We start from the raw sequence: 25,082 nt of genomic DNA, 5'->3' as shown, positions 1-25,082 counted from the left end.
GTTAATTTGCGCTCATATTGCAAAAGATAAAACCCAGCAACTGTTTCCTAAATAACGCTGTTAGTAAGTAAAACAAATTCAGCTCAGTTGACATTGGAACGTTATGGGCTATACATATATCTTCAGTCTCATGCTTCAGCCGATTTTTCCTCCACGGCATCTGGTGTGTTAATTTGCAATATGGAACAGGCATTATCGAACGGCTCCGTTGAAAAACTGGAAACATTGGCGGCACTATGCCGCAGGTAATGATAGAAACGAGTTGAGCGTCGCTCCTGCATGGCGCGTTGTTTCTCGCTGCGACAGATCGCACGCAACGCTGGTTCAACATCTAAAGCTCGTGTACGCTGACTGCGCGAACCAAATACGCTGCTGTTTATGTAGTTGCAAAGTGAAAGCCTTAATAAAAAATAGAGATATAATTTTCATATATTGTACATCTCGTAAGTATCTGCGATATTACGTTTATAATTTTACCTTCACTCTAATCTTAAGTAAATCTCTTTTTTTACATTAAATGTTATTTTAGTGCATTTTTTCATTACACATGTACTAAAAATTTTTGCGAAATTATCCCAGCCAGCAAAAACAATCAGAAAAACGAGCCGGAAAAGGGAAGAAAGTGGATGAAGTGCGGATTTTCGTCCATTTACCGATTCCATTTTCGGATACTTTGACGATCCGGTTTTCCACTAAAGTGTGCGGCAGAAACGTATGTACAGTCAAGTACCGAAAATTGTTTGTGAAACAGATTCTTTATTTACCTTCCTTTTATTAGCTCGGGATGTAACTATGTAATATTGATGCGCCTAAAAGATGCAGCGATTTCTATTCTCAAGTTAGATACTTGAGCACAGTACGAATGGCAATTATAATAGTTTGTTAAACTATAATTTTTTCTGAAATTTTTTCGATTGAATTTTTCGTTCAATACGCTTTCCTTCTGCACTTTACAGATACTTTTTCAAGAATTCGAACCCGGCACCTTCTGGAAGTTAACAAATAGCGGTACGCTCCCCTCCACGCTTAGCCACTGCCGACTACCCATGCATGTATTCAAATGTTCATCTTGAACAAATAAAATATAATTATTGCTTTCAAATAACATCATCTTTTTTGACCGTTTTCCGGATACGAAAATGAATCATAACTGTAGTCGTTTTGTATTCATTTCCGGATACGGAAAATTGTACTAGACAGTACTGTCGGCAAAATTTACGTTAATCTGCAGGCTGGGTCATAGCAAAAAAGAATCGACAAACTTAAACTCTTTAAGAATACAAAAAGTATACGTGCATATGTATGAAATCGACCGCGTCACGGACCAAGGTTAATTTGCAAAAAAAAGGGGATCTACAGGCAGGTTCTGCAATTCACTTTCGAGTGAATTTCAATCAAACTCGCTTTGAATTCAAATTGCCAGGGGTTGAAATTCACTCGAAATTGAATTGCAGAACCGGTTCGATAGTCGTTGAGCCGTGCAGTAGATTTTATAAGGAGATAAACTCTATGTACGGTATTGTCTGAGTATAGAGCCCAGTATTTTCAAGCCGCAGTACAACTGGGAGCACCCATTAATTTATATATCTGCATTAATTTAAAACTTTAAGTCATTACATGAAAATGTTATATTATTAAAGCATTTCAGAGTTAGAAATTTGCTCCCTAGATATATTATTATAAAAATAATTTCATGTTCTTTCTTAAATGAAACTCATAGGCATGTGAGTAAATGCAAAAAAAAAAAAATATTATAATTTTAAAAACAATTTTTCCCACTTTGCTATAAAAACATTAATATACTTTTATATGTAATATCAGATCCACTTACCGTTCTGTACGCGTATTGAAGAGATTGTACGGACATGCCTTCGCTTCCAAATTCACGCTTATCGCCTCCTCCACTATCCCGTGAGCAATGTGTTCCGACAGATGTGGCATCAACCGATCGACACCCATATCAGCACCCCCACCCGTTATACCATTCCTATAAATAGCTCCTCCACTGCCCTCGGACATGTCAGCATTATGGGTACCCAACAATGCAGCAATCGAAATGTTTTCATAGAAGTCACACATCACATCCAGTGGAGACTTAGTGTGTTGCGGGCGATTAACTTCAATTTCAGCTAACGAACTGTTAATGCAAGTTTTCTTCGGCGTACGTGTTCTACGTTTAGTTGCACTCAATTTTTCACTGCCAATCTTCTTAGCGCCCTTTTCACTGTTCTCAATTACACACTCTGGTTGCATGTGTAATCGTTGCGAGCACTGAAACACTTCAGTTAAGTTGACGCGTAACAAGCTGAGATCAACTGGAAATGGTATGCGCCACTGCTCATTTTGGTTGCAAGTGAAATACTCGAACAACGAACGGTGTATGTATACATCCTTAGTAGAACTGTTTTTCTTATCGCTTCTTCCGAGTTGCTCATCCGGCTCCTGAGGTTGCTGCGAATTCTCTTCATCTGATAAACGACATTTTGTTGGCGATGCAAAGAAACCCGATTCGCGTCTTATGCCTTCAACCTTTTGCGGTGTGCGATGTTGCGATTCATTTTTAACATTTGCCGCTACTGCTGTTTGTCTACGATCGCCACCGCTCTGTATGAAAAACTGCAGCTCTAGCAAAGTGCGTCGCAAATCTTTACGATTGTATAAATATAGAGACACTAAATCATCCAGATTGATGGGACAGTTTTCAATCAGCGATAAAACGGCCATAAATCGTGATATGTTAAGCGCATTTGGTGGCGTGAAACATATTGTATTTTGATTCATTAGACGTTGTAAATGCAGGCAATTGGGATTCGTAGCCATTACAATGACAGGTCTCTTGGAGCTTGCTGCCAAAGTATAGATGGCATCCGTAAACCCGCTGTCAAGCTGATCAAAAACCACATCCGCATCTTCGATTAGTATCAAACATTTTCGCGTATTTTGAGTGATATCTGCATTGCAACCACTGTCGGCATCCAATTGGCTCTGAGAATTTTGCTTTTTTAGTTTCTGGCCGTTCAGGGACATTCGTAGTAAATTTTTCTGCGCTTTGCTGGAACTTTGGCTGGGTGTCGAGTCTTTGCGAATTTGATGCGACTGTGTTGCTTCCTAGGAATTAGTTAAGGACAATATATCTGTGTTCGTATGGAAAAGTAGCTTATGTCGAAAGGCTGGCTTTAGTATAAATCGGCATTCGCAGCATAGAATTGAGAATGACTCACTGGCGCTGAGCCGTTGAAGAACTTTTCGCAAATAAATATGCAAGAAGTAGTTCCAATACTACCAAGTCAATATTATTATTAAGTCTCATCATAAAATTCCTTGCCGTTTAAAGAGTAAAGGGAATGCCACATTATACTAAAGCCAGCCTTTCGACATAAGCTACTTTTCCATATGAACACAGATATATAAGTTAACATTTTGAGAGTACTTTAATTTTTTGTTTTAATCATTTGTACTTTGTGCATGAGTCTTACCTGCAATTCTTGTATTAAACGCTTTCCCGTACGCTTCATACCAGCATTTATTTCCAGCACATTGAAATTCATATCATTTGCCAGCGCGTAAACCGCATTCGTTTTGCCACTTGACACCGGCCCTAGCAACACCACAGCATTGCTCGTCGCATTGCTTATGCTCGACGTCGAGTCATTAGACTCATCGAATGAATCATCCATTGTTTGTGAATTGCGTGCACTCCCCACATTACCATTGACCCATGTAGCTAGAAAATCACGCAACTGTGTGACCGGCACTAGATTCACAAGCACTTGTTCAACTAGCATTGGTTTATACTTTTCTGTGAACAAAAGCTCTCCATTGGGTGCTGTTGCTGGTGGCTTTATATCATCTTGCTCAGCGGTAGAACTTACAGCTTCTGTATCACGTCTACGCTGCGATCGACGCGTTACAACCAACGATTCACTCACTTGTTCCATATCTTGTGCTGAATCCAAAGCACTAAAAAAGCGATATTTTTCGCGCATTTGATTGTAACACTTAAAGGTGGGAAAGCGATCGAATTCCGACTTCCAAAATTTTATTATAGCTCGTTTATTCTCAACTGTTGGCAATAGGGTACACATTGGCGGCGTCGTTTTCTTAAGGCTAAGGTCCGTTTTCTTTGCTGCTTTAATTTTTCTGGTACTTCCTGTGTTGCTGCTAGATCTCCGTCTACGTCCCTTGCCATTTATTTTCTGCGATGAATCCATAGCAGATCTGTCAAAGTTATCGTCATCATCATTGGGCTTCCATTTGAAATTGAAATCGCGTTTAATAAGTAAAAATTCCGTGTCCTCAATAGTTAATTGTTGCACATGACAAACACGTGGGAAATAATCCAGGTCTTCTTCATAAGTTTGTTCATATTGTTTTTGTTTCTCCATTTCCAAACGCATTTTTTCCGGTACACCTGACATTAGAAAATCTTGTCGCGCTTTCATTGCAATTGGATCTGGGCTGGGTTTCGGTACTGCGCGAACAAAAAGTGGCGCTAACTTCTTTGGCAATTTCTCTGTTGAGGCAGACATATCGCTATCATCTAAATCTATTATTACTTCTTCCCTGCTAGAGATTTCACCCTGTTTAGCCTTTGTGATACCTTTTTTCGTTGAATTTGGATTTAATTTGGTCGGACTTTTTTCTAAATCATAGTCATAGCGCGCTTTACCAGCGCAAGAACGCTTTGGTCTTCCGCAGGGTGTGTTTTCAACCGGTTCCGGAACAACTTGTTCTACGGGTTGGAGTTTCTCTTCTGTTACAGGTGTAGCAGGCTTAGTTGCCGCTTCAGTGGGTAGTAAAGCACTGCTTTTAGTAGAACATCGTGAACGCGACTTTCGAGTTTCTAATTTGGATAGATTCTTACTTTTTGCTATCGTTTCTTTTAAATTTTTTGCAGCTACATCTGATGGCGATTCTTTCCGTGGGAAATAACCCAAAATACTATCCCGTTTTTTAGTGGGGGAATTAAGTTTAGATAAAAATTCGTCAGTCTCTGCGTCTGGTTCTACGACCGCTTCATTATCCGAAGATTCGACGGACAAAAGTTGTTTTGTTATTCGCTTCTTGCGTTTAGTTTTTTCGATACTTTGGTTTGCTAATTTTTCAGAGTTATTTGTTTTTTTGACCTTGCTTCTCCGATCATTTGATGCTCGACTTTTAGGAGTATTATCTTGTATTGGTGATGCTCCTTGCACGAGCATTTGTTTAAGCCTTAAATACAAGTTAAATTTTAAAATTACTGTGGACTGTTCTATTGCTTAATTTGGGTGAATATATTTGACATATCTTACCGCTTTGCACGATTCTCCAGTTCATGTTCAACGTACGCAGCTCGTGTTTCTTCTTCTAATTTGCGCTTTGCGCCACCCTTTTTGTTAGCCCACTCTTGCAGCATTAATTTGCGTTTTGTGTTGATTGCCGATTCTTGACTGTTGTTTGGTGAGGTTTCTTTTCCAGGCGTATTGGATCCGATCGTTTTATTTCTAGCATTCATCATAACCTCAAAAGCATTCATGGTTTTTGGTTGATTTGCCGAGGACGAAGTTCCGGCAGCATCCATTTTCGTCACAGTCGCATCATCTGCACCTAGCTGATTGTTATTATGGGTTCGTTGGAAATGCCGTAGAATATCCCCATCGGGTGAAGGAGTTTTTAGAGGACTTTTGTTATCTATATGCTTGCTTTTACGGCGACTATTAGAGGAAGCTTTCTGTCCGTTTTCCTGAACAGATTTTTCTTGGAGTGGTTTAGTTTTCGAACGCTTTCCAATAGATTTTTCGCCATTTTCCGCATTTCCTGAATGTCCACTAGTCTTTTCAATTAACTTTTCATTACCAATCTCATTGTCCTCTGTTCCATCAGTTTTTTCTAATTCCGCGGTAGCAATAGCGACTGCTGCTGCTTCCATTTCAGCCAGTTTTCTCTGCTCTCGTTTCCTTTTATGCTTCTGTCTGTGTTTCTTCTTCACAGAGTTTAAAACTTCTTCCATATTCTGAAGTATAAGCTTGGAATCTGGACGAGGCGCTTTGACGATATATTTGCAAACAGCTTCAGCATCACCATCTTGCACTGGAGCAGTGTTAGCTTCTGGTTTCTGATCACCGAATCTGAATGGTGATTCGTAATTGATTTCAACAGCAATTTTAAGATCTCTTTCCTCACTTGCAAAGTTTGGATTTAAATCTGTCATGCTCATACGCTATTTGTACAAAAAGCTAAGCAAAGCATTGATTTTCTTAAGCGTTCACCTTAAAAATATGGTAAGTACATAATTAAAAAAGCACTAAGCAAAATTTTGCGTACCTTTATGTGACTACAAGCAATTAAAATATGCTGACCGAAGAAAATCGCCGCATGCATCGGCGTTTACTACAAACTAGAAAGAAATCAAAAAGAACGTGGTTGCTCATACGCTTCCACTTTGCAGGCAGTGGGAATTTTGTGTTTCGCGGTTTCAGAGCTATGTGGCAAATATATTTATTACCTTTGTTATAAAAAAAATATAAGCGAAAACTAAATTAACTCAAAAAGTTATAAAAAAATTACATTACTGCTGTGAATCCGTTGGCAGCTTATGTCAAATGGTAGAAATTGGCGCGAAAGGTACAATAAAATAGCACTGAACATCCGCAATGTTGAAAAGGCTGCACTATTCAAGAGGTTGTCAGACGTGGCAATGAAATATATTGCGAAAAGGCCGTCAAATTGTAAAATTTCCTGGGAAAAGAACTATATTCTGCTTTTCACATGTACACAATCGGCGCCACTACTAAGCACCGCCTATTTCAGTTCCTTCAATCATTAGCTTTGTTTCTTAGCAGATAATTATCACAAATTATCACTAGGTTTGTATAGTAACTTCTCCAGTAAAACATGCAGCGAGAGCGTAAAAGCAAAATAGAGCGTAAAATTGAGAATAACAGAAAACTAGCAGAAAAAGTTAATGAACACAAAACTAGCAAAAAGTTGCAAGTGAACAGCTGTTGCACTGTTTTGATATTCTGCTGTAAACATTTTACTATTTATAAATCATTTTTAAACGCTTTGCTTTACACACACGCACTTACACAGTCCAGTACATCATTAATATTTTGATTTCTACTCATTTTACTTTTGTTTGTGCTAAACCAATTCAACAAATTACGCTTATTCTTCTTCTTCTTCTGCTAGCTAATTTCTGCTAGTAGAAATTTCACTAGCTAGAATTTGCAGCTCTCCCGTGTTGTTACGCTCTCGATTCAGCGCTCTCTTGCAAATTTTTTGGGTTATCATACACTTTTCCAGTAAAAATTTGCAGGTTCCAGTACAAATTAGTACTGACTATTGGTTACTATACAAACCTACTATTATGGTATGTCACCAAGTTCTTCCCTAAAGCTTGATATACAGTTCAATGCGAGCGTGAGCATGAACGTTCGCAAAGGAAAATAATTCCAATTAATAGGTCACGCTCACGCTCGCATTGAACTGTATATCAGGCTTAACAATCCGGACCGCATCCGGTAGTTAGAGAATAAGCGAAAAGTTTGCTCTCAAAAATCGAACATAATCCAGAAGTACGGGAACGCAAAATACCACATTTCGTGCCCCGAATTTGAGAAACAGCTGATTCGCGTTGTTTTTGTTTTTGTCACTTAAATGCAAACTCTTGTATATTGAATTTTTGTTTCACAAATTTGATTTTAAGCATATAACGATTGAAAATACATTCACTATTCCTTAAAAGCACCAGGTAAATGCAGGCAACGTGTAAACACAAAACAGCTGATATGCACTATATCCATTTTTACCCGGAGAAATAGTCCGGGCTGTTTCGGGCAGGAAAAAGAAGTCACTTTCGATCCAATACGTTCCAATTTTCGCTCTCTATTACCCATTTTCAAAAAACGTAAATCTATATCTATAGATTTACCTTCTTTGATGCAACCTACGTTATGGCTTTCAATTTTGATGATTTTTGACAAGCAATGAATGTGAGGAAATTGAAAGGCAAAAATGATTGTGTGTCACATTTTCTCCTTAACAAAATTTGCTTTTTTATAGTGTATTCGTTATGAAATGAAATAAAATAAGATAAAATACCTTTTTAAGAAAACAAAGTGTGTATACTGAGAAAAAATAAAAAGTATTCAACTATATTAATGGGCAAAGAATAGTGGAAGAAGTAACACTGTTTCACGTAAGGTAGTCAATATGGCGGAATTCATGAACGAAAGACACAAGATCACGTAAGAACAAGAGAGTGAAAAAAGTCGATTTTTTTAGCGGGTTCCACGCCATCTTGTTTCACTGGAAAACGAGCGAAAAGTAAACAAAGCAAAGAAAACAACGAAAACCAAAATTATTGTCAGCCATTTTAAACGCACAATTTAGGTAAAATGATGCAACAAAATGCTTTAAAATGTGTTGTCATGTTGAATTAACTCTTCTTTACTTGAATAAAAGTGTAAAATAGTGGTGCTTGTGATGTAAACAAACGCTCAGCTGACGAACCCGCTTTCGCAAACTTTTTTCTCAAAACCAGTTACAAATACAACGTCGCGTTCTTACGTGATCTTGTATTTTTGGTTCGTGGGCGGAATTAGAGCGAGAATTGCCAAATGATAACACCTTGTATTATTGCATCATGAGTTGGATACACAGACCGTTTGGGTGGTGTATTGCGCCAATTAGCATATGGGCTGTCATTTCACAATTTTCTGCAAAACGTCAAAAGATAAGAGAAGGAGAACAAAAAGAAGCAGGACAGTCCAATTGGCAAAAACATTTAAGACGTGTGTAAATTTAATTTTCGAGTCGACTTGTTTCTTTCATTAATTTAAAACAATTAAATTCGGTAACTTTTATCAAAAAATTTCAAGTGTATTTAAGCAGGCTATAATGGAGACGGATTTAGGTGATGAAATGCAAATGCATGAGGAGCAAAAAGAAAATATAACTGACAAAGAGAAAGCTGAACATGAAGGCGCAAGCAGCATCAAAAAAGAGGATATTGAAAACAAAAATAATAAATCATTTTTGGATATGGCTCCCTCGCAGGCCAATCTTTTGGTTTCAACCTCAAAACTGGAAGATCGCAATATAGAAGAACCATTGGCGGTACCGGATGGTGTGTCAGAAAATGTCGATTTACCTTCTACAAGTGGTTGTGATTTGGCGAAAATAAAAATTCAGGATTCTGCTGAAAAATCTGCTGCTCATAAAAATTTTACCCAAAAAATTGCCACGCTTCAAGAAAAGTCAAAAAATGTACGGGCTAAATTAGGATTGCATCGGCGTGAATTACAGCAGCAGTGTGCTCTTGTTTCGCAATCGCCCCAAGTTTGTCATATCAATGACAGGTTGGCAGCAAAAGCAATGACTGCTTTGCGTGCCAACACATCTCGTGGCACTGATAATTCGCAAACACCTAGCACAGCTACGCAGTCTGCAGTTGAAGTTAATGCAAATGCAAACAGTTTAACTGTACAACATCAGCGTCCTTCACGACGAGATCTGCAGGAACAATTGGAAGGTTTGCAAGAGCTACTTAATCAACTGACTCTTAAAAATCCTCAGCTGAAAGAGTGCGTTCAAGAATTAGCGCAAGGTAATCCCAAACTACGCCAACTTGATCTCTTTGCAGCGGTTGGGCCCGAAAAAGCCATTAGGGCATCTGAACCTGTACCAAGCGTTTCCCGATCTCAGAGTAACGCAAAACAAAGGCGAGAATCAGAAGTATCTAATGCCAGCACGACAACATCACAAAAGGATACAGCTACCAATACAAATGACAACAGCAATGGTGCACAGAAAAGCAGTCGAAAACGCGCACGTAACCGTAAAAATAAGACCATCAAACCCAGTAAAAGCCAGGCAAGTGAACAGGAAGCATTGTGTAAATACATAAATAGCATTGTGAGCCAATATTTAGGCGTAGAGAAAAAACAAAAGGCCGATGAACTGGAATTTAAAGGCACCTTCGATGATTTGGAGGCGCATGCACAGAAATTAGTGCAGGAAGGTATTGGACGCATTGTGGAAGAAGAAATAAGAATTAACCGCAAGAATAATAGGCAATCATTTATTGTCATGTCTGCCGATCGGGAAGGTGTTGAACGTGATGGCATTATATTACTGCCTGTGGGAAGGCGTTACGCTTTTGAGGGTGATTTAGTGCGTGCTTTTGTAATGAATGCTGGCATGGCAGCGACCTCAACAACATCACAACATGCAAAGGATGCCCATGAAACATCAACTAAGGAGGATAAAAAGGAGGATGTCGGATCATCTGCAATAACGGGTGGCAAAGAGAATTCATTTTGCCTAGGTAATTTTATTTGAAACAAAAAAATAAATATAATTTGTCAAAACCCTTCTAATACAATTTAATTTGTAGGTGATGACGAGGATCCTTTTGAAGACACCGAATCGCCGGATTCTGATGTCGATGTTGATCAGAATGATTTAGATACATCTGCCGTTGTAGTGCCGGATAATTGCCCCAAATCCTTCGTTATATCTATTGTAAAACAAACGCAGTTGCGAGAAGTTGTGGGCGCTATATCCTTCAAGAATTCCATGAAGCTAAATAACGAAACAAACTATTACAAACTAAAACCGTACGACATGCGCGTTCCAATGGTTTACATTCCAGTAGACGCATGTGCTTCACACATCACATCCGAGAATAAGGCTGATATCTGTGGATTACTTTATTTGGTGCGAATTCTTGAAACCGACATTAATGGCCATTGCATTGGCGAACTAGTACAGCCGGTGGGAAAAGTGGGTAATATGGAGTCAGAACTGAAAGCAATACTTCTGCATAATGGTCTAAAGGATATAAAACCTTTTGACCAACGTTTTAATGATCTATATGCACAACCCGATCAGCCTATAAGTGCATCGGACTTGCGTGGTCGAGAAGATTGGCGAAGGAAATGTGTTTTTACTATTGATCCGTTGACAGCGCGTGATCTTGATGATGCCGTTTCAATGGAGCGTTTGGGCGATGATTTATATGAAGTAGGTGTCCATATCTCTGATGTAGCTCATTACTTGAAGGAAGATAGCGAACTGGATAATATCGTTAAGCAACGCGCTACCTCCATATACTTAGTAAACGAAGTTATTCATATGCTGCCGCAAACATTATGTTTTAAATGCTCTCTACTGCCGGGCGAGGATAAATTTGCTTTCTCCGTTTTCTGGCGCATGAATACGCGTGGGGAAGTTTTGGGACAACCACGATTCACGCGTACAGTCGTTAATTCTTGCGTACAATTAGCCTATGAGCATGCACAAAAGGTCATTGAAAATCCGAATGAAGAATTTGGTATCGATGATTTTCCGACTATTTGCAACGGATTCAGTGTAGCCGATATTTGTGCAAGAATAAAAATTTTAAATACAATAGCAGAACATATGCGCCAGAAGCGCTTCGATGGTGGTGCACTATCAATTAACAATCCAAAGTTGCGTTTCAATTTAGACCCAAAAACCGGAGAGCCGCTAAGCTATGAAGTGGATAGCCGTTTCGAAGCAAATTTTTTAATTGAAGAATTTATGTTGCTGGCAAATCAATCGGTTGCGCGGTTCATTTTTAATCGATATCCAAATTTATCTATATTGCGCAATCATGCGCCACCACTTTCGAAATCTATGAAAAATTTGCGCGAGAAATTGGCCAATTTGGGCATGGAATTGGATTGCTCAAGTTCCAAAACAGTCTATGAAAGCATGCAAAAATTGTGTCGTCAAGCTAAGGATCCCCAAGCAATGGATGCTTGTTTGAGCACGTTGCTTACAAAGCCAATGGCACGAGCCAAGTAAGCACGGACTATTCTCGAAAAGTTTTACCATACATTTTGTAACTTTCACTTTTCCTCTTTTTTAATTAGGTATTTTTGCAGTGAAGGCAAATCGGAGGAGGCAGATTTATGGCATTACGCTCTTTCTATACCGATATATACACACTTTACTAGTCCAATACGTCGCTACCCTGATGTTCTTGTGCACAGGTACATATGTATACTTGTATATAAGAGTAGTAAAAGCGACGTAAACAAACGTTATATAAAAAAAAAAACATTATTTAAAATGTAATTGGTTATCAGATTGCATAAGTACTCATATGGTATTTTTTTGTATATCACATTTTTAGAGTACTCGCCGCTGCATTAGACTACTGCCCACCGCCCAAACGCACCACAGACGAACTGCACATGCTTGCCAAAATTTGCAATGACCAAAAATATAATGCTAAAAATGCTGGAGATGAATCAATTAATCTCTTCTTTAAACGTTATATCAAAGAAAAGCAATCAATTACATTGCGTGCTGTGGTTACCGAAATCTTTCAGCATCTATTGAATGTGGTCACTATTGAAACTGGACACTCGATAAGTATTAATTTTAAAATGCAAAAAGTATTGGTTGACACATCAAATGCACCTGCATATGTACTCATTGCCGAGCGGAATTCAAAAAATCCACCGGTGAAATTGCAACTGTTCTCCACCGTCGATGTGAAGCTAGTCATTTGGGATGAGAAAGTTTGTGGGTTTTTCGCTTCGCCAGATCCTAAGCAACGTCAAATTAACAGTATAGAATTGTCGAAGAAAAAGCAACAAGGCGGGAGTAGCGCTAATAATTCTCTAAGCGAGAGTAGTGGCACACGTAAACAGCGTCGTACATCACAGCGTTCAGCACAAGAGTTAAATGATGCGAAAACACAATCACCAGCTACCGGTGCTAAATCGAAATCAAAGCAGAATAATAATAATAAAAAGAGCAATGAAAAACGTATTTACGCTGTTCTACCTGATGGCGAAAAGAATTAATATTGGACTGAACATTAATTAGTTCCTTAAAAATTTTCAAATAATCTACTCAAAAGCAATATACAATTCGAATCGCGATTCTTTTTTTCCAATTTTAATACAAATTGACAAACTAATGGACTATTACTTGTAATGCCTTACCAAAACACATGCGATAAATATGTATAAACTATTCTGCGTCCGCAAACGGATTTATGATGAATTTGGTCAAATTATACCTCAATGTCTTGCCATGCACTACCGGGCAATGTGTATTAATTTTTCAACTCTTTAATTGTATAATTTTTGTTAAAAGACAACACTCATGCATACATACATATTGAAGTACCCATATACAAAATTTTTTCAATCGTTTTTAATAGATTTCGCCGTGGAAGCGGAAATTTAGACATACCTACTATATACATAAATATGCGCGGTAAACGTATACAATTTTTTACGATAAATTATTGATACCGACCAAAAATTGTATGTTTATTGTATAAGCAAAAGTAAATCATTAAAATGTGATCTTCATCATAAAAAAAGCATACAAACGCAGTAGTTGTATGTATGTATTTATATTTTAAGCTATTTTGTATAGTTTAGCGAATTTTTACCAACAAATCGAATTTGAGAAACAAATACAAATAAAGAGACAAACAAAGATGATAGAATATCGTATCGCAGTTTGTATTGTTTTTGTTTATTAATTTTTCTTTTTTGGTGGAGATAGTGAACGCAGTCTAACAATCGCTGGTGTGGGATTGATACTGTATAGTCGTTTTTGTAGCAAATTATAAGAAAATGTTGTTGAAAAGTACATACATATATAAGTATATAAAGTCCAGTTAAACGTGACAGTTGAAGTAATTTCGAAAAGTCTGACAAATTCAAGAATTATGAACCTTTAAATATCTGAAAAGTTTTATTCGCTAAAGTTACCTTATTTCATAAAAAAAAAAAATCCGCAAAAAATGTGTCGCATGGCAGCACAGGGCTGGTTTGACAATAGTTTAAGCAAAAATTAAAAAGTGCCAGTGCAGCAGGTGGAAATAAAATTTCGAACTAGATTTACGCTCTTTCATCGGCAGTCACACTTTGCAGACTTCATTTCAGATATGTAACAAAAAGTACATTTTGAGTGTTAACACGTTAAAACGAAATTACACTTACTTTGACAGCAAAACACATTGAAAAATTATTTGCGTTGCCACGTCTGACTGCACTATTATATAAACTATGAACATCCCAGTCGACAAAATGAGCCCTTTCAGGAAGAGCTTTTTTCAAATATGCAATCTTTTTGGAAACTGTTTTAGAAGAGCTTCCAATAGCACTGCCATTCGAAGGCAGACAAGAAGATGTTTTGCCAAAAGAACGGAAGTCAAGATGTCGTGTACTGTTTTCCTGTTAAGGGAAACTGAACAGTAAGCCCTTGAAAGTATGACCTTTCCATGCAAAACAATAACTAAAGAATCGACTATAGAGGCTCTAATTTTGACGACGGTGTATGTACACTAGGGTGGTCCAAAAGTGCATGTAAAAGTAAAATCGGTATTTTAATGCTCTCATTCCCTAGGATTGTCTGTAGCGAAAAAATATAACCCAATTTTTTATCCCCGAAAATACAATGGCGGGACCATTAAAAAATCTATAGTATTAAAAAATGATTAAATAAACAATTGGGTATTATTACTGGAAGTCTGCTGGAGAGAACCAGAGTTTTCCGATCGAAAAATATTGATTTTCAAGAATTCTATACCATTTCTACGAAAAGTTGTTTTTCCCCATATAAAATACACGGAAAATTTGGAGTGACCTCTAAATATATTTTGATTTCAAAATAAAAATAATCGGGGGATATTTGTTCGATATAGATCAATCCTAGGGGGGTGAGAGCATTAAAATTCCGACATTATTTATTTTGGGACACCCTAATGTACACATATCCATATCCTAGTATTAAAACTATAACATTTTGAGATATTACGATTTTTTTTTGTATATTTGTTTAAATTTTTTAATTTCTTGATACATATTTTATTAAGCTTTCTATTTCTTTTGTATTTATTTTAATCTTTTAATTTTTGAACATATAATAAACAAGTATGACTAAACACTAACATGCAAACATAATACGCAATACGCTCGTAAATTTGGTTATTCCTTTTCAACAATCACTCATCAGTTGCTCATCAGTAAGTAAGAATCAAAACAAGTTTTCTGCAGGGGATCCGTTTCCCTCTAAAAATATACCATAGGGTGCATCATTTACGTATAAAAAATTTGATACCTACTGTTTTTCCATCAGAATTATAAAATTTATTATATTCTAAGACTAAGTAAGATATATAAAGATATTTTTTGTAAAAAATCACCTCAATAATCGAAGAGCTTACGCTTAAAAAGTCTGCATAACATATTTAAAAATTTTATCAACGGAATAAAAATAATGAAATTTTTGGAGGAATTTTCGAATCAAGTAAATCTTAATATTTTGGCTGCATTTCTTTATTCATTCTGAACGTTTGGAATAAGCTTTTTTGTTTATTTATTCTTTAGAACGTTCCTGTTGATATGGTGACGTATATTTCAAACGCATTCTGTTTATTCCGGCTGTGAAATGGGATTATCCGGAATGTATAAAGAAACGCAGCCAATAAATTTTATAGGCTGCATTTCTTTATACATTCTGAACGTTTGGAATAAGCTTTTTTGTTTATTTATTCTTTAGAACGTTCCTGTTGATATGGTGACGTATATTTCAAACGCATTCTGTTTATTCCGGCTGTGAAATGGGATTATCCGGAATGTATAAAGAAACGCAGCCATAGTTTCGGTGTGCATATATACATATTTGGAAAAGTCAAAGTCGAACGAAATAATAAAATTTACTGCCGTTTTCACGAATGCAATTTAAGTGAAAAATTATTATTTTTTTTGTCAGTTTCCATATAAATTCAAATATAAAAATAAATTTTCACTGAATTCGCTTTCGTGAAATTGGCTATTAGAAACCAAATTTATTTTTTTTATCAGTCAATTACCTATACATATTTTTTCTTTTTCGGAGTTCCCTGCGCGAACTTTTTGCACCAAATTTTGACAAAAACGATATATTTGTTGGTTTTCAATCACTCATCACATGTATATTTAATTTAAAAAAAGTCATATGCCTTATGTATATATGTATGTATATATGTACATATTTATACTTTTTATTTGCGCGTCATAATTGCATTGTATTATTGAATTATACACAAAATTTAAGCAGCAAAAAATTATGTTTTTGAAGAAAATCAAAGAAGAATTCTCGAAAACCAATATCCACTTTTCTACAGAAACTTAGTGAAGTATATTTTTTTTTTTTGCAAACAAACATCTAGCCTAATAGGGCAGATGTCAAATATCTTGACAACATATTGTCACCAGAAAATAAACGCGTAAATGTGAAACATAAGTTGTCTCCGTCTTTCCCACGTCCTCCATGACGAAATGCCATGAACGAAAGACACAAGATCACGCGGCATGAACGAAAGACACAAGATCACGCGGGCAGGAGAGTAGCCCGTTAGAATCGCGGGAAAAAAGTTGGACGATTTTGACATTAGCCGTTTATTTACATTTCTTCGTTGTTTACAATTTGGTGGTGGCTTTTTACTGCAATTTTCTTCATTTTCGCTTGTGACAACGTGTGTACACATAAGATAAAGAATAATTTAACACAACGGCATGATTTTTAGAAGAATTTGCATAATAAAAATGATTTTTCATGCGTTCAACAATTTCGCGGTTTTCTCCGTTCTCTTCGTTGTTTACTTCTTACAGCAAAGATGGCGTCGGAATTTCGGCAGCTAGAAAATAACTTTTTTCGTTCTTTCCGTCCCGCGTGATCTTGTGTCTTTCGTTCATGACGAAATGCCACTTGCTGACATATTTACGCCCATACATACGTACATATATATGTACGCTTACAGTAGGCTGCACCTAACATGAATATCTTGTAGCTATATTTTGCTTGTTACCGAATATTTTGTAACCAGCAAATTTCGCTACCAAACATTGTTACCACTTCATGTAACAGCAATTCTAGGTACCTTGGTCACGTTTTAATTCATTCAGCAAAACCTTTTTTTTATAAAAGGGAAAATATACGACACCAGCTTGCTGGTTCCATCAAGTTAAGGCGGGTCCACCGTTCGTGTCCGGACAACTTTTTATTTGCTCTCAAAATATTTTTGCCGGAGAGGGTGCTGAAGTACGGTTCACCGTTCAGTTCGGCACATTTTTTTTTGTTCTGAAGCAAACAGCTGATGATATCGTTGCCTACATATGATTTTGAGGGCGAAAAACACATGCAATTCGCTGCAAACGCATATAAAAGAGAACGCGGCAACCCGAATCATCAAGTCGTTCCGACAGAAAATCAAAATCAATTTGATTCGAACAAAGAGTGTTCAGCACATTTTTGTCGCGCTCTCAGTGAGACAAGTTGGGAAAGGAACGCGTAAAATTACTAACAAAAAGTGTCCGGACAGGAACGGTGAATCCGCCTTTATTGTACCATCAGGCTCGAAGCATATAATTTACCAGCATTTTGTTAAACATTGTTTTTTTTTTGTAACACAACTGCAATATCGTGAACTTAATCTTCCACAAACACGGCTTTGACTCATATAGCGCAAGAAATTTCCGCCAAAATACTTTTTACTTAGAAAACAATCACACCACAAGAACATACATGGTCAATCGACTTGGGTCATTTAACAAATTTAGCATATTAAGGACTGTGAACTTATCTACTGTGAACACAACACTGGTGGTGAGCTTCTAGAGCGTTTTTGGTAGTGTTTGACAATTCACACGGCTATTCGTAATTGCAGCTTCCCTGTATTAAACGTTCTCTGTCTTTGGTACGAGCGAACTAATATCAAAAATAAAGTTCTGAACACATTGAAAACGACGAGCTACGGACCACAGCTTCCAATTTGTCATCTTCATTATCTAAACACTTTGTCGATGGCGACATGATTTCTTTGAACGCGGCAGCGACATCATGAATTTGTATGAGTTTGACATAAAATAAGAGGAAGAACCTTATCTGTCGCCAGAAAAGTAGAGACAGATCTAATCTGGCCACAACCACAGCCGTCGCGTAGCCCGGTCGTCGCCAAAATAATTGGCCCGTAGTCATAGTCAAAATAAAGTCGACTTTAAAGTTAGTTGCAGCTTTTTTGACAGATATCCCATTGAAAATTATGTCAAAAAGCTGCAACTAACTTTAAAGTCGACTTTATTTTGACTATGACTACGGGCCATTATCTACATAAGAGCCAAGGCGCATCAATACAAGGTGGTGTTGATTGATCAGCTGATTGGATATTTTTGTCTCTACACTAGTACAGGAGAATGTCATCCAAGACGAAGGCGCGAATTTAAGATGTAAACAAAAGAAAATGATGAAAATTATCTCATATTCCCTTTCGTTTTGACATCCTCCTGTACCAAAAAGCAATAACAAAATACACGGGACTTTTACTTATATGCAATCAACACCACCTTGTATGGATGCGCCTTGATAAGAGCACGTGTTAAAATAATTTGACAACTGTGGTTTGTAGCTCGTCGTTTTCATTGTGTTCGGGTTATAAAGATTCAGTTAAGACTCGAAACTCAGCCGAAGCTGTAGCCCGTTTCTGTAACTTTTCTCTACCGATTATTTCTCTACTGGTAGAGAAAATACGTCACTCTCACCTACTAATTAGCAAGGCGAATTGAGATATGAATTCGCCGCCCTGTTCTCTACTGCTAATTAGTAGGTGAGAGTGACGTATTTTCTCTACCAGTAGAGAAATAATTGGTAGAGAAAAGTTACAGAAACGGGCTACTGATGTCTTTTAATTTTCGCTCAGTCGTGATAAAATTCGCTATTAATTTTTTTGGAACTTATTTCATGTTGTGAGTGATTTAAGTTAAGTTCATCGGTTTCATAAAAATAACAAAAACAACATTGTATAATATATATTGTATTAAAAATGTCGGAACCAAAATGTAAAATGGACCATTTTTATAATGTTTGTGGACGTTTCATAGCAAGCGATGCAAAATGTGGCAATGTGAGTGATTGTTTTTTGGAAGCCTATAAACAATATTTCTCGCAAAAGTTTATCACTGACGTAAACTATGCCCCTAAAAAAGTTTGCTTTAATTGCTATTCAAGTGTTATGCAATGGAAAAGTGGAAAGAAGAAGGCTATGCCTTTTGGTATACCAATGTTGTGGTCAGACAACAGCCCGCATCAACAAGAAATGTGCTATGGATGTATAAACTACCATAAAACTTTGAATAGAAGGAAAGCAAAGAATAAAACTTATGTAGCAGTGCCAAGTGTCCAATTACCATTACCGCACTCAGAATTCGTTCCAGTACCAACATACCGAAGTATTGATCTTCAAATAGATATCAGTACTACAACCACAACAAATAAGGTAACTATAGAGTATGCATATTTTGAATTCCTAGATTTTTCTAATATCTTTGTCAGAGAGCACAATTTAAACATGTTAACGATTGAAAACTATTTTCGTTTCAGGTACAGAGGAAAGAAATCTCCAGATGCAACACTCGCTGAAATTTGTTGGTGGTATAAAAACACCTTTGAAGAAGAGGAAGACGAGGAAAAAGAGGAAGAAGGGGAAGACAAAGATGAAATTCCAAAATATCTGTTGGACGAAATTATCGACCTTTCTGATGATGATGACGATGACCAAGATATTAGAGAGAGCAGTGATGTTGATCCACAGCCGCCTGCTAAACGGCAACTGGCCAAATCATTTATTTAATTTATTTAATTTTTTTTTCTTAAAACTTTTCATAACTAACATTTCAAAATTATATTTCTTTCCATATTTTTATAATTTCTTTTTCAATGTTTCTTCAAAACCAACACTGAAAAAATTGGTACATGAGAAATGAGAAGTAAATTAATATTAAGCTGGAAAACGAAAGTTTTGTATAATGATTGTATTCTTTTCAAATGAAATTTATTGAACAAACTGAGAAGCATATTATATATAGATCAAACAGAAAGCAAAAAATACTTAGTTTTGTGGAAAATATGTTCAAAAAGCATGAAAAAAAAATAAATTTCCAACATTTTGCTTCATAAGCACTACAAAAATTTTCTAAATAAATTTTTTTTTTAAATTTCAATTGTTGCACAGGTCTCTAGCAATAATTTGGCTTTAACAGATTGGAAAAATATCAATTAGTCGACGAGTTATAGCCAAAAAACCATATAAACAATATGCTGAAAATCGGCATTTGACTGCAAAGTTCGAAGGTCGATTAAAAAAAAATTCGAACTAACATAAACAAACGCCGCGATACGGGTCTTCTAATTTAGCCTCTATTTTCACCCCTCACTCTCAGAATCGACCTAACTTTTGCTAACCTGAATTTGTTCCACAGTGTAATTTGACGATGAAATAGTATTTAGTTTGGACATGGCACTTGCATTTTTTGCCTGTTTCAAAGTTTTTTCATAATTATTATGCCTGGTTCGTGGCAATTTCTTATTATAAACCCCCTTTCATGTCTTTCCGCTTTACGTATAAAAGGCTTGCAGATGTGCTTTTGAATTATATTTCTCCTCGGGTCCGTAATCTAATTTCGAAAAAGTAGAAGACTTTAGCCTTGAAAGCCAAAGGAAGCCTCACCATACATACATATATGTAAGTAATTCTAATTCTCAGTCATTTCTAATCTGCGTCAGTTAGCACAGAAAAGAAAGGTGGTTGTTGTTTTAACAGCATTCAAATTATCCAAAGAGTGTTCGGAGAATGATACTGGAATGAAAGTGACCAAGGTCAGATATAAATCTGAGTCGTAGACCCGACTCTTGTGGCAACGACATTAAAAACGGTTACAGCAAAAGAAGATACTTGTTCTGAGTTTTGTTTAAGCCTTAAATTTATCGCTTATGTGTATACACTATACACGCCTGCCATTTCTTTAAATTTTTTTCTTGGGAAGATCTTACGTACATTGAGCGTGAAAAAGAGAGAATTTAACCAGCAGCATCCAACTGAGAAAGTAGACTTAGCCAAGAGTAGAATTGAAAGCATCACTGCGCAAGTTAGCGAGAATCTACTTATGCATGTACATATGCACATTAGGGTGGTCCACAAAAAAAGTAAAGTGAGGAGTTTAAAGCTCTCACCTCCTAGGATTGTTCTATACCGAAAAATATACCCATTTTTTATTTTCAAATCAAAAAATATTTAAAAGCGCTCACAGTTTTTTTCTATGTATTTTAGTGAGGGAAAAAATAGGTTTTCGTAGAAATAGAATTCTTGAAAATCAATATTTTTCGATCTAAAAATTATTTAGGAGACTTCTAATAATAATATCCAATTGTTTATTTAGCCATTTTCAATTATTCACTATATTTATAGGACCCCGAAAATCCCCAAAAAATGAAATGTGGGACCAAAAAAAAAAAAAACGCTACTACTAGAAAATGGTAAAACAAAAGAAAAATGGATATTATTAGTGACAGTTTCCTGCAGAGACTAACTTTTTCAGATGATTTTTGGACCACCGTAATGTATATATATGTGTACGTGGTATTAAATGCACATTAGAGTGTCCAAAAATATAAGGTATTTTTTTTTTTGAAACTCGATATTTATACGGAAGACTCTTTTAACGTTTGGTCGCACTCTTCGCTACAATGTCTAAGCTTTCGTTGTTGCGAAACAATATTACGTGTTTAGTTGATCACTCTACAGTTTTGCGCGGGTGTGCTTGCGTTAAAATCTTGGAGTATATCCAAGATTTCTGCTGGGCTGCGTTTCTTCGATCCAGATCTCCTGATGTATTCCATTAATTATGAGAAGACATAGCCTTACTAATATTGGCGGGCTTTTTGTGTAATAATCTCAGTACGCCCTAATGTACCAGCACACATACATACAAACATTCGTATGTACATACGTGCATATGTGTGTATGAAAATAATATTTTGAGCTGCTGATCAGCTTTGGATGGTCAATCCACTGATTGTTGGACATATAAAACCGGCAGTAAATATTGATGAGCGATAAGTTAGTCATAGAATCTAGCTGGGGAATAACGAGCACTGGGCAAATACAAATTTATTTTTGTTCTGAATAATAAAAAAAAGTGATAAGCATGAATTCTAAACTCGTTCTACTGTTGGTTTTCGGTATGTTTAGTGGAATTCAATTAGCTTTAAAATTGAAATAATAAAGTGTTTTAATCTTTTTTTGATTCAGCTTGTTTGGGCACCATGGTAAATGCGCGTCCACAGCAGTGGCAGGGTCCAATATTCTCCAACCCATTTTTTCCCAACATTCCTGGTAAGTTTGAAATTTTGTAGACGGTTTACAAGTGAGCAAAAAAAAATGTTGTATGTGCATATGTATGCAAGTTTGTTGCAAGAGTGTCCTAATCAAATAAAAAAAATATATGTCTAGCTAAGCATGCAGATATTACCGCCAGCTCTTCTTCTGTGTTATGTAAAAATATATATAAAAAAAAGCTGAATCGGTTAACAATTATGCCTAGTGAAAGGCATTAAATGGCAAAAATAACAAATGGCATAGTTGGGCATTAAATAAAAATCGTGTCAGTACGTTAAAAAAATAATCACTAAGTTCATTTCCACATGGCGTTTTTTTTTTAATGGCATACATTTTTTGTCATTTCAATGCCTAGTGGAAATTCGGCATAAGTATGTAGCTCATTTTAAGAAAATGTGGAGCGGATGTAAAGCGTTCACTTTAAAGCCTTTTTTTCCGAGCTTTGAATTTTTTGAATTATGACACTTTTGCAGAGAATGTGCAATATGTATGTATGTACATTAGGCATATGAGTTCTATCTAAAATTAAGTAAATCGCACCTTAAATCAAAAACAGTCGCAACAAAAAAAAAAAAAAATCAAATGTTCAAGAGAGGCAAACAATTGCGGATGCGATGCAAGCAAACGAAAAAATTTCAATATTATATTTCCAGTTATAAGAATATAATGATGAAGAGGCAGTGTTGGCAGACGTTAATAATGTGATCTGTTTTATGGAAAAAAATCAATTTTGAAAATATTGTCTGTGAGGCTGAAGATGAAGAATGCTGATAAACTAACAAACAAAAAAAGTATTTGTCAAAATTTAATCACAAAATTCTCCATAGGACTCAGAGAAAACATTTTTTTTCTGTAAAAAAACATACGTACCGCCTTAACCGCAAATAGGAAGTAAGGGACATTCTTTTTTAATTTTCTTTTTGATGCAGAAATATTCCTAAAAAAAAATTTTTATAAAAATTTCGCTTAGCTCTTTTCGGCGATTAGGGCGCAGTATGTATGCGTAATATGTATGTGTAATATGTATGTTTATTTTCCAGTATAATTTTTTTTTGCGGAGTTTCCTGCATGCATTTTTTTTTACCAAATTTTGACGAAAGCGTTATATTTGTGGGTTTTTCATCATCCTCATCCTCTCCCCATACGTACATATATTTAATTTTAGAAAAAAATCATATGCCTAATGTACTATTCATATGTACTTATCTACGTACATATTTACTTAAAGTAGATTAATGCGTCCTCTTGTTGCAAACACAAAAAACAATTAACTACTACATAAATTCTTGGTTAAACTAGATGCCTCTTCTACTACCACTCCCGCACCGCCTGCCTCTTCGACTACGGTGCCTTCACCAGAGTATCTAGCCTGCTTGCGCGCCTGCCCTACCACCATGGAATACAATCCTGTTTGTGGCAGCGACAGTCAGAATTACCACAATAATGCGCGTCTGGATTGTGCTGTGCGCTGCGGTCAAGGTTAGTATGGAGTGTTTAGATTTTTATTATGTGCACATATACACACATACGTACATACATATTTACGTACGAGTTCATACACACCGCTACCAAATCGCTCTGATCCAATACTTTTCGTGTAAAATTCTGTAAAAATGTCAAACAGCAAAATTACTCTCTGAAGTGAGAGTAAAAAGTGAGTAACAAAAAAAGTACGGGAACAAAAAAAAAAACATTGTTCCTGTAAAAACGTGAACTAGTGATCGCTTGACACTTTTCATGATTTTACTAGAAGGAGAAAATCTTCTAACTTCATTCTCTACACAACTCTCCAAAAATCGCTCTAATTTACAGGATTTTGGAGGAATTTGGAGTACGGGATCAGTTTTCCTGTAACTTCCTGCAAGTTCGTGTAAAAACCTGTAAGTTCGTGGAGTACTGGATCAGAGCTTATGAATGGTTTAGGGGAATTTTTATTTATTTTTTAAACTTAATTTTAATTATTTTTTTTTTTACAAAGGCATAGCTCATTGTCTAACAAAAGCTGTTTAAATCCAAATTTTATACTTTGTACAAAAATTAGAAAAATTTATAGAAAAAAAGGTTTATAATTTATGTTTTATGAATCTGGGTGAAGAAATGCAGTAGCCTATTGAATTTTAATATAAAGTGTAAGTGGATTTTTTTTCCTGTTGACGATGTTGCGCATTTTTTCCAATATATTCGTGTGTATGTATGTACATAAAATAAAATGCGAACCTTCGTTATATAGAAGAAAATGCTCAAAACCGCCAACAAAAAAAAAAAAAAAAAAAATCTATGGCATTTTGTAGGCCCTTTNCTTTGTTTTCAAAGTTGAATGGGCTATAAAAATACCTAATCAAAATAAAAAAATAGGTTGGCAAATTTATTGAATTTTTCTAATTTATGTACAAAGTTAGAAATTTGGATTTATTGGAATTTTGCTACTTTGTTTCTTACTACGTATTTCTATTGAAGCGTACGCAAAGCGTACGCTTAAGCTGATGCCAGATAAAACTTTGTAGCTTTGCGTGACATTTATAACTTTGCCAGCAAAGCGCCAGACGCAAAAGGTATGCCACAATGAACGCCAAGAAAGCAATTTTGTACCGCTGTTTTACTCGGTAAAAGTTGCTGTGGATTTTATATATTTTGCTTTAAAATTATCAGCAATGTAATTAAGTTTCATGTTTCTGCATGAAAACCCGAATTTGGACGAAACAAAATATAAATATTAAACCGGCTGATTGTCAAAGCGCGCAAAAAGATGGGAGTTGGCCATCTTTTCGCTTCGCGCTGCAGCTTCAACGATTTATGTGGCATGCTTTGTGCATTTTCATACAATTCATCTTATCTGTCAAAGCGAATCTGTCACGTAAAGCGAAGCAAAAGTTTTATGTGGCATCAGCTT

At 36.1% G+C, this 25,082-nt stretch overlaps 3 protein-coding genes across 9 annotated transcripts in view; 2 read left to right on the top strand and 1 right to left on the bottom strand.

Moving 5' to 3' along the window:
• Positions 1-5: 5 nt before the first annotated feature.
• On the bottom strand, positions 6-6,579 carry elg1 (enhanced level of genomic instability 1). Of its 6 annotated transcripts, none has more exons than XM_017614309.1 (6): positions 6,547-6,579; positions 6,304-6,484; positions 5,292-6,248; positions 3,477-5,211; positions 1,832-3,108; positions 6-399 (listed from the first exon to the last, which is right to left on the bottom strand). In XM_017614309.1, exons 3-6 carry the CDS (start codon positions 6,194-6,196, stop codon positions 129-131), a joined length of 4,188 nt encoding a protein of 1,395 aa, XP_017469798.1. In that variant the 5' UTR covers positions 6,197-6,248; positions 6,304-6,484; positions 6,547-6,579; the 3' UTR covers positions 6-128. The 6 variants fall into 6 exon arrangements, with proteins under 6 accessions (XP_017469798.1, XP_017469801.1, XP_017469800.1 ...); XM_017614312.1 differs by having other exon boundaries at positions 6,304-6,376; positions 6,547-6,563; XM_017614311.1 differs by lacking the exon at positions 6,547-6,579 and adding an exon at positions 6,485-6,523 and having other exon boundaries at positions 6,304-6,376.
• Positions 6,580-8,600: 2,021 nt separating this feature from the next.
• Positions 8,601-13,492, top strand: LOC108361641 (DIS3-like exonuclease 2). Of its 2 annotated transcripts, XM_017614299.1 has the most exons (5): positions 8,601-8,774; positions 8,862-10,309; positions 10,379-11,810; positions 11,883-12,002; positions 12,146-13,492. In XM_017614299.1, exons 1-5 carry the CDS (start codon positions 8,677-8,679, stop codon positions 12,822-12,824), a joined length of 3,777 nt encoding a protein of 1,258 aa, XP_017469788.1. In that variant the 5' UTR covers positions 8,601-8,676; the 3' UTR covers positions 12,825-13,492. The 2 variants fall into 2 exon arrangements, with proteins under 2 accessions (XP_017469788.1, XP_017469789.1); XM_017614300.1 differs by having other exon boundaries at positions 8,601-10,309.
• Positions 13,493-21,857: 8,365 nt separating this feature from the next.
• Positions 21,858-25,082, top strand: part of Kaz1-ORFB (serine protease inhibitor domain-containing protein Kaz1-ORFB) — a 6,021-nt gene continuing 2,796 nt past the window's right edge. The window contains exons 1-3 of the mRNA XM_017614298.1: positions 21,858-22,035; positions 22,106-22,189; positions 23,492-23,671. Of these exons, the coding sequence (XP_017469787.1) occupies positions 22,002-22,035; positions 22,106-22,189; positions 23,492-23,671 (298 nt within the window). The 5' untranslated portion in view covers positions 21,858-22,001. The remainder of the gene's footprint in view (positions 22,036-22,105; positions 22,190-23,491; positions 23,672-25,082) is intronic.

Source organism: Rhagoletis zephyria, unplaced genomic scaffold (genome assembly GCF_001687245.7).
Source record: "Rhagoletis zephyria isolate East Lansing unplaced genomic scaffold, Rhagoletis_zephyria_1.1 Rzeph_scaffold_00808, whole genome shotgun sequence".
NCBI lineage: Eukaryota > Metazoa > Arthropoda > Insecta > Diptera > Tephritidae > Rhagoletis > Rhagoletis zephyria.
Note: the sequence above shows the minus strand (reverse complement) of the source record. Positions and strands in the feature narration are given on the sequence as shown.

Excerpts from the sequence above, each read along its gene's own strand:
- elg1 (XM_017614309.1), bottom strand. The coding sequence starts at position 6,196 with ATGAGCATGACAGATTTAAATCCAAACTTTGCAAGTGAGGAAAGAGAT. Across the intron at positions 5,212-5,291 it reads CTGGAGAATCGTGCAAAGCG|GCTTAAACAAATGCTCGTGC; the intron begins GTAAGATATGTC and ends CTTGTATTTAAG. Across the intron at positions 3,109-3,476 it reads GTTTAATACAAGAATTGCAG|GAAGCAACACAGTCGCATCA; the intron begins GTAAGACTCATG and ends ACTAATTCCTAG.
- LOC108361641 (XM_017614299.1), top strand. The coding sequence starts at position 8,677 with ATGGGCTGTCATTTCACAATTTTCTGCAAAACGTCAAAAGATAAGAGA. Across the intron at positions 10,310-10,378 it reads AGAGAATTCATTTTGCCTAG|GTGATGACGAGGATCCTTTT; the intron begins GTAATTTTATTT and ends TTTAATTTGTAG. Across the intron at positions 12,003-12,145 it reads CCTGATGTTCTTGTGCACAG|AGTACTCGCCGCTGCATTAG; the intron begins GTACATATGTAT and ends TCACATTTTTAG.